Genomic DNA, 17,120 nt, shown 5'->3' with positions numbered 1-17,120 from the left:
AAAATGCCCCCAGACACTACACACCTGTGGCGTCTGGCATTTCACGCCACTGAACGCTTCCATTCACATGATGGGGGTGAAATGAAGTAAGTACACCATTGGTGACCGGTAATGATACTGGTATTGTAATTTTTTGAATGATACCCAGCCCTAATTCTTTGTGTACAAGGGTTACCGCCTCAGTAGCCTATCAGTGCCATTACAGCACAGTTACACACTTGCAAATGCCCTCATATTGCTATGGCACCAGGCAGGAGCCCCTTTGTCTCAATAGACCCCGCAGCTCAAAGTGAAGACAAATAAAGATTATGTTGTGTTGAGATCAAACGAGCCTGAAGGCCACATTAGATAACCTGATGAGTTATCAGTGGTTTGTGTTCAGAACTGTGCGGATGATCTGGCTCCGGGGTCAAAACTAAGGCCAGACATGCTGCACCGTAGTGTGTGTGTGTGTGTGGGGGGGGGGAGAAGGCAGTAAGTGCCGGATGAAGAAGGATTAGTGATGTCAAGGATTTTCCAGGAAGTTGTTTGAAATCAGTGAAGCAATTGGACTCAGTTTTAAAATTTAATTTCAAATTGAAATGGGTGACCTACACGCCTTTCAGAGGGGGAAGAAAGCATGGAATACGCTTCCTGCTATCCTTGATATCATACTTGTCCTTCCTTGTCTAATCCAGGTGCTGCTGTCTCTGCTGCAGAAGTCACTGCTATTACTGTCACTGATGCCACCTCACTGTCTGCAACATAATCCACAACTTCATTACAAATTGTCAATTTAAAAAGTAAACTCAAAGTCAACAACTAATCCCAAAAGTCTTGTGTTTGGACAGAGAGTGTTGGTGGAGCAGTGACACTGACTAACACCCTTTTCTTTCCGAGATGTGGCCTTTTTCTGTGAAGCTTCCTCAACAGGACTGATCCTCACTTCCTGGAATGGCAGGGGGGTTGCGGTAATTGCCTGTCACGCTTTATATAACTGTTTTTCTGTCTCTCTTTTCTCTTTATCTCTCCTTTTTTCCTCGACTGGCCTGCCTGTAGTTATCTTTCCGATCTGGATCGTATTGCAGATTCCAACTATCTTCCCACTCAGCAGGATGTGCTCAGGGTGCGCATCCCCACTACAGGAATCATAGAGTACCCATTCGACTTGCAAAGCATCATTTTCAGGTAGACAGACGCCTGTTTTGGCTCCGTCCCTTCTTGTTCATCATTAACCCATGCGTCATCTGATGTGTTGTTGTCCAAAGCGCCAAATAACTTTTGTCCTACCCAGTAATGAAAAGACCTTGTGACCCGTGACTTTGATTTTATGCATTTGACTTAAGTGACTGTATCGCACTCTGACTCCTTAACCCTTCCCTAGAAATTAAAGTCATTAACATTTTATAGTCTCCTTATACACTTTCTTTTACCTCCTGCCACCAACAGCAACCGTACCACACATAACACAACCCCCCGATGAACACAAAGTCCTACATTCTGGTGCCCGGTCTCTGTAAATGGGTCACCTCCTCTCTTCCTCCTCCTCTCCTCCTTTCCTCTCCGGCTGGCAGAAGAAACGAGGTCGTCCTCTCTGCGGTGGAGGAATGTTATTTTGGGCAGCAGGTCCTGCAGGGCCTATATTGGCCCTGGGTCTCTGTGGACCACAGTGGACTGGGCCACCACCAGGGGGCACCCTTGCATCGTGAATTCTATTAGATTTGTGCAGCTCTTTCGGAGACCGTGTTGCACCTGGTCTTGAGGCTTGCACCTGTGCGTCCAGAGGTGCAGGAAAGTACAGGAAGTCAGGCTGAAACTGTTCCCATGCCCTTTTCATATAATGGCTTGACATGAAAGGTTCTTGACCGGAAAGATTTTTACTGAATCGGTTGTCACAAATGAAGGCTTAATGAAACTGGGACCAAAACTCCCTGACGAGTGAAGGGTGACCTTGTCAAAGAGAAGCTCAGGGAACCTGAATCCCTGTGAGGATTCACACATCTGTCAGTCAGTGTTCCAGCCAGGATTGCTGTTCATGAATGGCTTCAGCGAAAGCCAGCCTGCGGGCTCATTTGCTGAAGGCAAAGTTTTTAAGCCAATTTTTTTGCTTAGTTAGTTTTACTAGATCACCTCTTAGGAAATATATATAATTCTTCTTCTGATACAGTTTTCTCAGCTTGTAGCTTCTCATACGGTTACACAGGTGGCGTCCTTCTACTATGAAAAGGATCCCACTACCAGAGGTGCCCCCTGTATCTTTCATCAACGTTTTAACTCTGCCTCCTGTCCTCTGTCTGTCCTCTATCTTTCGTTCCTGTGCCCCTCTCAGTCTCACTTTATGTTCCTCCTGTTCCCCCCATTTGTCTTCTCCCAAGTACGTCTCAGAACTTCACAAATTGTTTTTGTGTGGTGCTTTATCACACACACCGGGGAAGGTTGAGAAAGCTGTCTAGTAGAGAAATAGATGCGTAGTGACCCTCCACTTTCACCGTAGCGCATACAAAGAAGAACAGACTGATCTAGTATGAGGTGTAATGTATGACCACATGAATGCCACTCAGTTTAAGAATTCCAGTAATATATTTCTTACTGAGGTTGGATGCACAACCTGACAGACGATCTGCTGCATAGCTTATAGTGTATTCCAGTGCTGCTCAGCAGGTTAAAGATTTTTTCCACAGCTTCTTTTTTTTCGCTATAAAACACAAAGTCGAGCCACACTTCCCATTAATTGCATTTTGGTAGTGCCACGTTACACTTTGAGAGATGGAGCATCACATTGGCTGCTCCTCATTTGCATAAGGTTGAGGTAAAGGCCACTTTAAGTGAATCAGGGGCGCCCAGGAAGACTTGCTCCATCTGGAAACTCCCCAGAAAAATTTGAACTAACTATTAGTTCCTCTCGTTCTCCGGGCAAACCCCAACATAGTGGCACTCAGTCAGGGGCTCTTGAGTATCCCCACACCTGCCTGCTGCCTCTCAACCTGGGCAACTCCGGAAAAAGCGAGAGTCTAGTAGAGTTGTACCGATACCAGTATCGGAAATGCCTCCGATACTGCCTAAAATGCGGTATCGGTTATCATGAGTACAGCCTGTGACCAATCCGATACCACGCAGTGCCTCACGTCATTATGCATACGCACGCTACAGGCAAACAAAACGGAAACAGAGCGGAGTTTAAAAAGCATTCTACTGTAGCCTTTAAAATGTCTTTTTTACCAAATTGTGTGGCTGCACTTTAACCTGTGTCTTGATCTGTGTCAACACTGGATAATAATAATAATAATAATAATAATAATAATAAAAAGTTTTTATGGCATTCATTCTACTATTATGTATTTATTTCTTGATATTTTACATAGAGTTTTAGGAGTTGAGACATACAACAACAATTCATATCCCATCCATTTTTATTTTACGCGCTGGTATCGGATTGGTACTCGGTATCGGCTGATACCTAAGGTTCAAGGATTGGAATCGGTATCGGTACATCTCTAGAGTCCAGCCTCTCTCCAGGAGTTTGGTTCCAGAACAAGTGCTGAGCGTGAAGGTGAGCCCAACTTTATCTAGTTGGTACCACTCTACCTCCCACACCAGCTCCAGCTCCTTCCCCACTAGAGGGGTGACATTCCACGTCCCTAGAGCCAGTCCGCAAGACAAGGGATCAGCACGCCCAACCAGTTGTACAGGCAGTGGCTCCTTTTTTTTTTTTCATGCTGAGCTCAACTGGGCCCCATGGCCCAAGGCCCCAGGTCTGGCTCCGAGGGGGGCCTGGTGATCTAAAATGAAGACAGATTCAGCAACTGCATGACTAATTTCTCGCCTCAAATATTGTCAGAAATACATTTTTTGCTAAACATTATCGTAATGTAAGAGAAGGCTTACCAACGAGCCACCATGTTGGTCCGAATTGAAATCCGGGGAGCAGGCAGCCCACAGCGCCTAGTTGCACATCCATCGAGAGTCTAATGCTGGAGGGTGGTGAAACCACTTACGCCCCAAACGCCCCTGTGGACACGTACCTTAATTCATTTTGCATATTGTTTGAGAATAATTGATAAGTAGTGTTCTGAGATAGGAGGCAGGAGGAGGGCGCGGTCTGTAAACTTCTACAGAAAATATCCATGTAGCTATAAAAACAAGCTTCATTATGTGTGGGAAAGATCCAAATAATTATTACAAGTACTTACGTAATTTCTGGTCTTGCACTAGGGCTGCTTCTGTGCACAAAGAAAACAACTATTTCCTAAACTGAGTGGCTTTGGTTTCAAAACTGATCCTAGATCTGTCTCAAGTGGGAAGCTTTGTGGTGGCATGCATGACTCACCTATTTACAAGGACAAAAACATATTCACACTGCACATTTGTTTCTTGTTTAGTTGTGTAGTTTCTTGCCAAATATGGAGATCTGCACATGTTTGCTCTTTTGAAACACATGGCCGAGAACTTGTGAATTTGATTCATCGTCTTCTTAAAGGTGTTGAATCCATCAGGTGTTTTTTTTTTCTTTTTCCCTCAAACAAGTTTGCTTGAAAGGAAGTTAATGGGACTGCAGACAAATGATCAGGACCCAAAATAAATGATAGTAAAAATATGCTTTCGTGGGTCCCAGGGTGTGACTATATCTTTATTTGGGTCATGTACTGAAAATGTTTAAGACGTACACCAGAGAACGTCTGTAGGACTGCTGGACCTGAAACATTCTGTTCCTGTATTATTAAGTTCTTCTGCCATATACACACATTTGTAATCTAATTACCTTGATGGATTCAAAGCCTTTTCATAAAACAAATCAAAGTACCGTCTGTAAAGCCATTTGTTACTTAGTTAATATTAAGAATTTGTCCTCACTGAACATGAACCAGGCCACCAAGAGATACACGCTAATATGTTTCTCCCCTTCTTGATTCTTCACTTATTATCATGCTCTTCACCTTCATCCTGCTGTCAGGATGGTGGATGTAGGAGGTCAGAGGTCAGAGAGGAGGAAGTGGATTCACTGCTTTGAGAACGTCACCTCCATTATGTTCCTCGTGGCGCTGAGCGAGTACGACCAGGTCCTGGTGGAGTCCGACAATGAGGTAGGCGGACTTAAAAATACCTTAAACTTTCAGTACACTCTAAATGTTGCTTTGAGAGCATGCCTCTTCTCACCGCTCACTTCCTCTCTGCACCAGAACCGCATGGAGGAGAGTAAAGCTCTGTTCAGGACTATCATTACCTACCCCTGGTTTCAAAACTCCTCCGTCATCCTCTTCCTCAACAAGAAGGACCTGCTAGAGGAGAAGATCTCCTACTCACACTTGGTGGACTATTTCCCAGAGTTTGACGGTGAGATCATCTATACGTTGGTGTTTGTGTGCTGACTAATCCGGCAATGTACAGTCGGAAGTCGCCCCCTCAGATAAATGAATATAGCTTATGTGGCTGTTATTCAGTTTTAAAATACTAGTCTGAAAGTGATTATGACCACAGTCATTGTAACGGCGACATGACCACATTTAACTGCCTGTTGAGTATCGGATCTGTCTCGCAACTTTTTTGTCTGCGCATAACAAAGGCTGTGTTATATTTAGTGTAGTAGGAGCGCAGAGTGATTTAAGTACAGAGCTTAGCATGATAACTAGAAGCAGAGGGAAACAACTAAAAACTCAACCTACCAGCACCTGTAAAGCTCAGTAATTTGACAAGTTATATCTTTATTTATTTCATAAAAGTGTTTTAAAAATGTCAGTTTGTTGTAGTTACTATTTTTTGAAATACAAAATTTATCCATCCACCCACTGCTTCTGTGAAACCAACAAGCTTTAGTGTGGGATGGGTGGCTGTCTGTGGTCAGTGAGCACAGGTTTTATTCTACATGTATGTACATTTAAAGTTGGGCAGTGTATCGAATTTATCCGATTTACTCAAATGTCATTTTATGTGCGATATTGCAGATGATGTCAAATCAAGATATTCCTTGTACATTTTAGTCATTAATTTATGTTTTAAAAGCAGGCAGTGTTTATGTGCAATCAGTTTATTTGCTACATAGAATAATGGAGACATAATTCCAGTGAAACGTATTCCCATCATCTCCTTCAATTTGTGCACTAAAAGACTGATAATGATCCTCCAAACTGATCAACCGCGCTCACCAGTTTAACGTCAGTCATTGAGTTCACGTTAATTCACATTGGTGGAAGATCCTGGTGCATGTTTATCATCTGGAGGTGGTTTAAATTCAGGAGAGCAGATGTGGAACAGACTGTCCTGTGCAAAATATGCCTCAAAACGATTGCTGCTGAAGGTAGCAGAACCACAAATCTGTTCATCACATAAACACCACCCAGTGCAGAACACTGCAGTCAAGCATTCGGAAAGAGGGCGATCAAGCCCCCATTTTGTTTTGTGGTGCATGTATATACTAGGCATTACGGTAAGAGCGTGTAAGAACTGACTTCAAAATAAAAGCATCCTTCTGGTGAACGTGATGGGCAGTTTCACTGCTACGCAGTCCCCTCTTTATGCTGCTTCCTTTTCATTTTTACACAGAACTCAATGATGGTGGCATCATTCAGCTCCAGTGTGTGATTTTAGACAGCATGCCGACATTGCAGAAACAAAATAGGCATGATGGGTGTGAACTGTAACACAAGCGTCAGCCTCTAGCGACGTATATCATATGCATTGGCAGCACTTTCTAAACGATAACAATGGCATTAACATGGCAAAAACAAATCATTTACCATCCCTGTTATATGGTGGCTGATCTCGTCCTCTGCTTGGAGTGTAAGAAGCTCCCAGACCTCATAGTTTTCTCAATTTGCGGGCAGTTCCAGCTGTTCTTTGAGTTAGCTGCTAACCTCTACTTGTTACTTTTTTAATCTCCGTGGTGGGATGCACATATAACATGTTGTCAAAACGTCAGCTGCCCATGTTCCCGTCCTGCTGGCTGTCCCATTGACACAGACATTGTTTCAGCGCTGTTCCTACCTCCAACTCCAGCTCAAAGGCGAGACCGCTCTGTCCCCACATATCGCTGTTGTACCCTTCATACAGAACGGGGAGGTGGAATAATGGCATGAAATTCCCGCCCTCAAGAGGCAGTGTAAAAGTAGCTATTTCAGTTTCAGTTGTGTGAATAAGTAGTCCAGTTTAATACTGAAGAATACATTTCCAAAGACCAGTCTGACCTCAGAGTGTTACTCAGTCAATATCAGGACATACTGATGTGGAATTTAACAATTAAAGGCCTCTAAAATGTCACATATGAGCTGTGTCCCCTCAAAATTCAGATTAGGTTACTAGAACGATCATACTGGTATGATAATACATCAAAAGGTTTAATGAAACAGTTATGTAATTATAGATTGTATATCGTGGCATAACCTAAAAAGAGAAAAAATATTATCTATAAACCATATCGCCCAGCCCTATGTACAAGCACTATGTTACTGGCTTATCAACAGATCGTTACAGCACATAATTCCCCCCAAAACACTTGATATTTTTACATGTATGTTTATGTGTGTATTAAACAAATGGGATACAATGTGTGTGTGTGTGTGTGTGTGTGTCCCCCCCCCCCCCAAGCTAAGCTAAGCTAAGCTAAGCTAAGCTAAACCTCTACAACATAAAGCTCCATGCTGAATGCACAGAGATGAAAGTCGTATCAATCGTGAATAAGCACATTTCTTAAATTGCTGGTCCACTGCTTTTTAACAGTTTTTATGGTCAGTTTGTATAAAAATTTAATCAATGTTTGCATGTGCCTGTCTGTCTGTGTTTCTCAGGTCCCCAGAGAGATGCACAGGCGGCGCGGGAGTTTATCCTCAAGATGTTTGTGGACTTAAACCCAGACAGCGACAAGATCATCTACTCTCACTTTACTTGTGCCACGGACACTGAGAACATCCGCTTTGTGTTTGCAGCTGTCAAAGACACCATCCTACAGCTCAATCTCAAAGAGTACAATCTGGTGTGAGGGCCCACGTACGACGCACATCTCCCCCCACCCCACCCCACCCCCCCACCCCCACCCCATTGCACAAATGCACACCTCTATGGGAGTGTGCGCTCAAGTTCACATGCATCACACAGCACACCATGCCGGTTCACACACACAGACACACACACAGACAGACAGACACACACACACCAACAGAACCCTTCCTTTTTTTTCCTCCAGTACAACACATTCACAAATCCTCCCACCTGCAAACGCCGCCCCTCCTCTTTCACCAAAGCTCGCCCTCTTCCTCCGTCGCTCGGCAGCTTGTTGTGTCAGAGTCCCTCGCTCCTCCCCGAAGCTGCTGCGTGTGTCAGATTTGGCCCCGGCTGTTGGCTCTGGCACACTTCATCTGGCACACAAACCTTTCACACGGGCTGTACAGTGACTGAAGGGGACTTTGGTGTTTGTGTGTGTGTGGTACGTGTGTGTGTGCGTGCGCGTGTATTTGGGGCAGCATTGACTAGCGAGGAGCTGTGTTTTGGTGAATAGCGGCATCAAACCCCTTTGGCCCTCTGGAGTTAACCCTCAGCGGTGTGAGATCAGAGCCTCCGTCGTGTCCTTGCTGAGCTCCTGTGGGTGTGGAAGGAAGGAAGAACCAGCGAGCGGCATCGTGCTGCTCGGGACAGAACGACTTGGACAGGAAGTGAGGTCGCACACCGGACACAAGGGGGACGGGGCCGAGGATTCTGTCTCCACCTTGCATCTATGAATGTACCCACCAGTGTGAGCATCGCAATTGCAAAAAAAAAAAAGAAGAAAAAAAAATAGAAATATATATTATGAAGTAAATGCATATGTAAACACACTTAAGACAAAAAGCACGAGAGGGCAAGACATAGCTAATCAAATCTGTTCATTGCTGAGATTTTTTAAATGTTTTTAATGATAGAAATTTGTTGCTACGTCTACTTCTATTTAACGAATAATGGCTAAACGGAACGGTGATAAGAAGTCGTAAGAAAACTTTTGCAAAACAAAAGACATCTAAAAAAAGAAGCAACGAGAAATTTACTTGACGTAAGTATCCTTTAAAGATTTCTGTGGGATTTGTTTTTTATGTTTAAGTTAATCACATCGCTTCCCTCCAGATGTTTTCTGTATGGATTCACAGGGACAATCTTCCATGTGACCCCCCCCCCCCCATCCCCCCACTGACACACACCCCACACCCTTATTACACAACACTAGTAGCGGGTGACAGGACCCTGCTTTCGACGCAGGCGCGGAGGGGAGCGTGATGTCATCAGCCCACAGAGCACACCTGCAGCTCGGGGCTGCGAGTAGCTTATTCAACAAAATAAAAGCTGTAAATGAAACACGCCCACATCCCCCGGGAGTGTGAATGGAATCCATGTGGTAACATCTCCGACGACGTCACACCTGCGTCACTCAGCCGTCCAATCAGACACACCTCCTGACGGTGACACAGTCATCACACCAGGATGTGCTTCTGTTTACTTTTTTGTTTTTCCTTTTTTTACTGTATAGTCACTTTGTTTATATAAAGATTGCTCGCTGTCGAGTGGTGAGAGGAAGGGGAGGGGAGGGGGGGCTATGAACCTTTCACAGAAAACGCACTCTAAAGTCTGCAAACGTCGTTTATGTATATTCGTTTGTAAATACATATACACAAAACACTCCTGTACAAAAACGCTCTGTGGTACACCATCTTTGGCAAAAAACAAACAAGAAAAAAACAAAAAAAAGTATCAACTTCTTTCATTAGCATACAGTTTTTCCTATGAATTTATGGTAGTAGTGATACTGTGATTATGGATTTTGTTCACTTGATTAATAGGACTACACAGAGCTGAGCGTCGTCGAGGAGCAATAGTCAGAGAAAAGAGGCTCCTCCCAACCAGCCTCACAACTCCACGCTACTGCTACAGCTCTGGCTCCGGAGTATACTAACTAGGGCTGGTAAAAATCTTCACAGTACGGTGACGAGATGATTTTAAGAGTAATTAAAGATTTTTTTTTTATTTATCTAATTTATGGACCAGGTTTGAAGGTGTTGATAATTTGACTGCTTTTGATTCTGTCATGTTGAAGTGCTCCTTTTCTCATGGCGGAGCCTACTTGAGTCTGAACTGCTGTAAAAAACAACAAAAAAAAAAATAACAAAACAAAACAAAAAAAACACGAATGTCTGGTATAGTAAGGACTTTATCTCTGCTTTCTATTTCTTATTGAGACATTTCCAGTTGTACTTCGCCATCACATCTCCATCCATGATAATACTGTTTGGTTTTCTTTAGGAGCCCTCACATCTGTTTTGTTTGATTTTAAAAAGAGAAAAAAAAAAAGAAACTTGTATTTCCTCTCGGTTTATAGACGCAGCGCTGTAACGCATACCTAGAAAAATGTACAGTACGAACGTAGGTGGAACTTTTTTTATCAGTGATTGAAGACCCACGCGGTCCATGCTTGCTGTTTGTAATTTAACACAAAAATTCTGTTGTCGGTTTTTTGCATTGTTAATTTCCGGTTTTTTGAGGCTTGCTTTGATAGTGCCAGTGAAGTGCAGATATACTTTTTTGGTCTTTGACCTTTTCTACAGGTGACTTATCCTTCATCGTCATTAAGGGCTATCACAGTGCATCAGGCATCAGACAGCGGGGAGTGGAGTACAGGACCACAGTGAACCAAGTCATCCACTACTAATCCTTGTTTCTAAATGGAGATTACTCGCAGTACGTGTTATAAGAAGTATAGGCAGGGTGTTAATGCAAACATAAGGTGTGTGTGTAGAAAGTTTACCGACACTAAACAGTTTTCTTTGTGTTTCGTTATGTATCTGGCCCTTTGGTGAATTAAGTGGACCCAGTATCCAGCTCTCTGACCTTCACTATTTGTGTGGTATCACAGTGTTACCTGTAATACCTCGTGCAGTAGAGAAACTCCAATCACTAAAGACACTACTACCAGGACAAGTATTGCATGCTTCCCCAAGTATTTTGACTTAATGACCATGCTTGTGGCTTTGCATGTTTTAACCCATTAACTACAAATATAATACTAAAGTGCTGAATTTCTTCAAATTGATTTCCTACTTGTGCAGCTATTGGTTTCCGTTCTTGTGTAAGGTTTATAAAGTAACCTGCAGACTCAAAACTTGATTCTGAGAGAGAATCTATACCACAGTTGACTTGCAATCGAAGATGCTCTGACCAACCAAGGCCCCGTTTACATGTATAAAGATATTTTTTAAAGCGGATATTTTCCCCCTCATTAAAAATATCTGTCCACACGACCTCCTTTTACAAAATATCTCAGTCCACGCTGGAATGCAAAAACGACCCTAAATGCTCGCTCACATTAGCCATCTTCAGTCTCCTCTCGTCACACACAAGTAGCTAAGTGTACAGGCTAACGTTAGCTTTTTCAAAACACTTCGTCTCTGTTAATTCCCCTTAAATATAAGGATGAAGGTGCTCATGCTAAGACACGTGATGCTCTGGACATGCAAAAGTTTCATCGGCAACAATCCTACTCTCGAATTCGTCTCACCATCTCCTGGTTTGACTGGGTCAAATCCAAAACCACCGTTTTTGGCCGTCTTTGAACCACGCACGCTGAGGTGGAGCAAATAACATTGGGCGCCTCCCGTATTCCATGGACACTAAGTTTAAGTGTCATTAGACCAAGCAGTGCGAACAAAACGGTAGTTTGATGTCGTTTCTGGTGCACAAAGAAACAACAGGCATGTGCAAATTGTCATTGTCTCCCAAACACACTGTTTTACATGTCGTCATGGATACAAAGTACCCGGAAGTTTGGAAAATCTTAACTTTAGAAGTTGTTTTTGAAAACTAACTCCATTTTAGTGACCTAAATGAGTGTTTGTGGTGAATGAGAGGCCAAAACATACAGGAAATTATACATTTACAGAAACACCTATACGTGTAGATACAGATACTGAAACAGAGTATTAATGCAACACTAGTGTGCCCTTTTAACCCCCAAAATGTAAAAACTGAATACCACACTGTGTCGAATTTACTGGAATGAGAAGTGGATGAATGTAACTGATACAGAAACACAAACTTTTCTGACAAACCTAGTTAATATGAATCGTTTCTGTCCTAATACTCGATTGCTAAGTAAGGCTCCATATTGGCACTAAACAATCCAGCATCGTAAAACTAAGATGAGTTTCCACCAGTCTGTGGTCTTATCTGCATTCCCATGTAACTTTAAGAACACTAAGATGACTAAATATTCACTGTCGCCAATTTAAAACCAGTTTCATTCCACTCAGAGTTGTTTTTGTTTTTCCCAGATGAACAGAAACCAAAGGCTGCTAAAAACAATGGAGGATCAATTTAAATACTGAACACAGTGACATAAACTTTAAACACAAAGTTAATGGGGCTAAAATATATACTTTATTAAAACACCAGTGTGGTCCTTAACTGCCATTTTGTCTGCTGAAAAATGACACTAACCTGGAGCGGAAGAAGCAGACAGCCAACCGTTAAGACTGCTGTCATAAAGAGGATGCCAGTATTGGAGTGGAGCGATATAACAGTATGGATACCCAAGTATTTATCAGTAGTCGTGTTACTGCGTGTTGTGTGCAGCTCTATTTAATGGTGACGAACCATGTTGTATTTTTAAACTTGACACTACAACTCTGGCACATGGTGAAGGGCTGACTGGCTGTTAGTGTGGGTTTGTTAGTGCGTTAGCGGCCCAGTGTTGCACAGTGTGTTTTTGACACATTTTATCTCAGCATATAGGAGCTGGAGGAGAGGGAAGGCAAGTCTGTATGAAGCTTAAATCTCATCCTCTCATTCTTGTCCGTTTTTTTGAGCGACGACCAGCGGAAAGACTGGATCGGTTTTTCACTACAACACTCTTATTTATTGCCTTTCATTGCCTTGAATAATGAAAGATGGTGTTGCCGGCCCTTTTATGGTTACGGAGAACACTCTGACCTTTTTTGGGCGGCGGTGGTTGTGTGATTTCCCTTCCTGTGGGCTTTTTAAAATAAGTGGAATCGAACTTATCTTTTGGACATCAGTGTGGAGTCAGTGCATATTCAAATCTTAAATCTTGTTCCCTTTTATTTGTGTTTTTCATTTCCTGTATGATAAAAAAAAAAACATTACCGGAACTCTATTATTTAGGACCACTTGATTTATTTTTCCTCACTCCAATGAAACCTGAAGGTCAATTGTGTAGTGGTGTATAAAATGCTGTTTTTTTTTCTTTATTTTGTATGTAAACCAAATGTAAATTATGTATTATACTGAGTGTGCCAACCCCACTCTCTCTAGAGCCAGGCTCTCTCTAAGTGCCAACGCTGTGGTCATCATCAAAGGACCACCACCTGAGATGGTCCCCCCCCTCCTTTTTAAATAAAAACACACCAGAGACTAAAAGGATAGATGATTAAGTACACACAAAGACTTTATTCTGTATTTAAGATTGAAGATTTAAAAGATAATCTGCTGTTTTTTAAGAAACTGTAATTATAATTGCATGTGCTGTTTATTTTGTGTTGGAAGTGAGGGCTTTGATGTTTTCATTGAAGCAGAGCCCTCGACGAAGGGGGGTTCAATCGGTTGGTTATTATCGATTTATTGATTTACATAACTCTTGCCATATTTTTTTATGTGTTTCATGTATTTGTTTCAACCACTGTTGCCTGATCCTCATTCGAACATGAACATGACTTATGATCATTGCCGCCTTCTAAGAGAGAAACATAATGACAAGGTATCTGTTTTAAATTGAAATAAATTTGTTCCTATACTTGCTCATGGTGTGTGTGCTGAGTGGGTTTAATGATTCCGGATGTTTTAAATTGTACAAGTCTGAGGTGAAATATGTGTTTCTTTGTTTGCGTGGTAAACCTCAGAAACACGCATCAGTGAATTTCATGAATTTAAAGTTTCAACTTAACAATTAAAGAGATGAACGGCCCCTCTCACCTTTGCCCAGCTCGGGTGTGCTAGAAGGACGCCGGCTGATGCTGCTGTTCATTTCTGTGAAAGTCAGACCCTGCCTGCAGGAGTGAGATGGTATATCCTTCAATGATGTATTTATCATTTTGTACCACTTTCTGTGTCCACTATGTGGTGCTGGAGAACACTAATTATACGTTTATTCTCTGTAAATCTGTTGCAGACCACATCATGTAAATTTCAGATAAATCAAAAGATAATTGTCTTGCAAGTCTTACTTCCTGTTGCCATTAGGTGGCACAATCACCATGACCCCTAATGTGCATGTAGATGGCGTCAGGCCTGGAGCCTCATAAAACGTTAAGTATGGGCCAGATTGGACCATATATGCTGGAGTTAAGATAAACTTTATTGTCCTAAGCGGGAAATTTGTATTGGGCACATAGTGCGACATAGCTGCATAGCAGTTACAACCATCATATACAAACAAGAAACACACTGTAGACCACGATGTAGTGCGCATGGTGCAGATTTGAATAACATAATATTGCAATTAGGACTACTGGATGAAACAAATACATCAACTTTATCATAACAGATAAGGCTAAAAGGATAAAAGCTCCTTAAGGTTGCTCTAGCCCAGGAGGCAATCATAAAAAGTGCAATAAAAGACCTGTAGTATAAATAGAGCAAATAAAATACAGTAGTGCAAATAAAACTGTCGCAAATAAAAACTAAAGTGCCAGTAGGAGCGTACCAAGTGTGCAACAGGTCAATAGTCACAATAGCAGCCCTGCTCTGCCAGGGAGACACCGCAGGGCCAGCAGATGAAGAGAGTGGCATAACCACGAGAACATTACAAGAAAGGGGGGGGGCTATCGACATCATAAGTATGTATTTATTTATTTGTTCATTTGCCAGTTACAAACCACTTCCTGTTTGGTGGTGAAATATTGACAATTCACACCTCACCATGGTCACACGGTTTGACGAAACCTCAAGCTTTAAGCAACTTTTGATGTCCAAGGTCTGAAGATGGTACAGACAAAATTTGAACTCAATCCGATTAAGTCTCTAGGAGCAGTTTGTTAAAGTACAATCCCTGGAAATGGCCAAAAATGCAAAAAAATTACACATACAATTCAAAATGGCTGACTTCCTGTTGGGTTGAGGGTATGGCTCTTGGGGTGTTACATGTGCCTAGCAAGTTTTGCACGTGTTGGTGAAACCAGCTTTAGGGGCTGCGTTTTCGAAATTTAATAGGGGGCGCTACTGAGCCATTCTGTGACACCTGTTAATCAGACCCATTTCAGGTATAAATTTTGATATGTTATGATGTGTGTGCAAAGTTTCATGAGTTTAAGCCCCTCAAAAATGCGATTCTTTTTGGAGAAAATTAAGTCATAATTCCTTCAGTTTCAAGAGGGCCTTCACAACTGCCTGTGGTTGGTGCTTGGGCACCTAAAAAAAAAAACCTGTTCCTGATGGATGGTAAATGGATGTGCACCTTTACGGCGCCTTTCTAGTCTTCTGACCACTCAAAGCACTTTTTACACTACAAGTCACATTCACCCATTCACACACTGGTGGCCAAGGCTACCATACAAGGTGCCACCTGCTACTCAGTTTCTAACACACTCACACACCGATGGAACAGCCACCAGGAGCAATTTGGGGTTGAGTATCTTGCACAAGGATACTTTGACAAGCAGACTGGAGGCGCAGGGAATTGAACCACTGATTTCCCAATTAGTGGACGACGCGCTCTACCTTCAGAGCCACAGCCGCCCCGTCAATTTGGGGTTCAATACATGAAGATTCCCTTGCCCTTGTGTGGCCACCTCTATTGATGAGTGGATTCTATGATTAATAATAAAATAAACAATGTTCTTTTTATTTTCATCATTTATTTTTAAGCAAGGTGGCAATCCGAATCACTTGCAAGGGCCTGCTCTCTCTATGGGCCCCTCCCCCTCAGCACCCCAATGCAATCGCGACTGCATGCAGTGTCTACATTTACGCCCCTGGCTTTTGCCCCATAGGCCAATATTGTTGTTTGTTTTGTCATCTGACAATTAAGTGGTTGCTGCCACTGACTGAAGCGGGATTTATACTTGAGCGCTATGCAGAGCCTACGCCGTTGTGAGCATTAATACTTGTGCGGCCGTGTGTCTGTGTCACTCTGCAGTTACACCTACAAAACACTCGTTGGTGTCTGGGCTTCTGTGAAGCGCTGTTAAGTTAAATTGATTCAAAACACACATTAAACATGGCTTAATTGCAACAATTTCAAACACAAGTAAACAAATCAGCTTCACTATAACTCACATCATTCACAGACAAACACTTGTCTTTATCTGGACACATTTTCCCCACAAATGCAACATGCTAATGTTATTAGCACAAACCTATGGCATTTTACATTGTATAAATTAGCCTAGCAGCTAGCTTACTTTTCCTTTACCCATATGAAGCCAGAGGCAACAGCAACATTTAACAAAGGTAACGTTACAAAATTAAGCTCCATTACAACTCACAAGGTTCACCGACAAAACAACTGTCTTATACTAAACACGTTTTCCAAACAAATACAACATGCTAACATCATTAGCACAAGCCTATGGCATTTTACATTGTATAAATTAGCTAGCAGCTAGCAGACTTTTCCTCTACTCATATGAAGCCAGGGACAACAGCAACATTTAACAAAGGTAACGTTACAAAATTCAGCTCCATTATATCTCACAAGGTTCACTGACAAAACAACTGTCTTATACTAAACACGTTTTCCAAACAAATACAACATGCTAACATTATTAGCACAAGCCTATGGCATTTTACATTGTATAAATTAGCCTAGCAATCAGCAGTTCTTTCTTCTGTTCATATGAAACCAGGATAAATCACACACAAGACTTAAAATGCTATTTTTGTGGAGGCTTTATTGTCTTCACAATTTATTGTTTCTTATCTGTGAAATTAAAGTAAATAAAAGCTTTGTTTCCACTGAGGGAAATGGTTTCAGCTTACAGAAATAGACAGGAGGTCTGCATCACTGCGATGTGTAGTTACATTTCTGGAGAGGTGCACGTCAGCCTTCCCAGCCCTGGCCGTTATGTGTTAAAGGGAAATTTTGGTTTATTTCAACCTGTCTCCTATCATCCTAAATTTGTTTCAAGTGACTAGTGACATAAAAATAATAGTTAGCATGTTAGCCGTTAGCCTAGATACAG

At 42.2% G+C, this 17,120-nt stretch overlaps 1 protein-coding gene across 2 annotated transcripts in view; it reads left to right on the top strand.

The window, feature by feature from the left end:
• The window catches only part of gna11b (guanine nucleotide binding protein (G protein), alpha 11b (Gq class)), a 34,509-nt gene extending 20,768 nt beyond the window's left edge, over nt 1–13,741 (top strand). For both annotated transcript variants that reach the window (XM_050062477.1, XM_050062476.1), the window contains 4 exons: nt 1,039–1,167; nt 4,931–5,060; nt 5,157–5,310; nt 7,758–13,741. In XM_050062477.1, the coding sequence (XP_049918434.1) occupies nt 1,039–1,167; nt 4,931–5,060; nt 5,157–5,310; nt 7,758–7,948 (604 nt within the window). In that variant the 3' untranslated portion in view covers nt 7,949–13,741. The remainder of the gene's footprint in view (nt 1–1,038; nt 1,168–4,930; nt 5,061–5,156; nt 5,311–7,757) is intronic.
• The last annotated feature ends 3,379 nt before the right edge of the window (nt 13,742–17,120 follow it).

Source organism: Epinephelus moara, chromosome 14 (genome assembly GCF_006386435.1).
Source record: "Epinephelus moara isolate mb chromosome 14, YSFRI_EMoa_1.0, whole genome shotgun sequence".
NCBI lineage: Eukaryota > Metazoa > Chordata > Actinopteri > Perciformes > Serranidae > Epinephelus > Epinephelus moara.
Note: the sequence above shows the minus strand (reverse complement) of the source record. Positions and strands in the feature narration are given on the sequence as shown.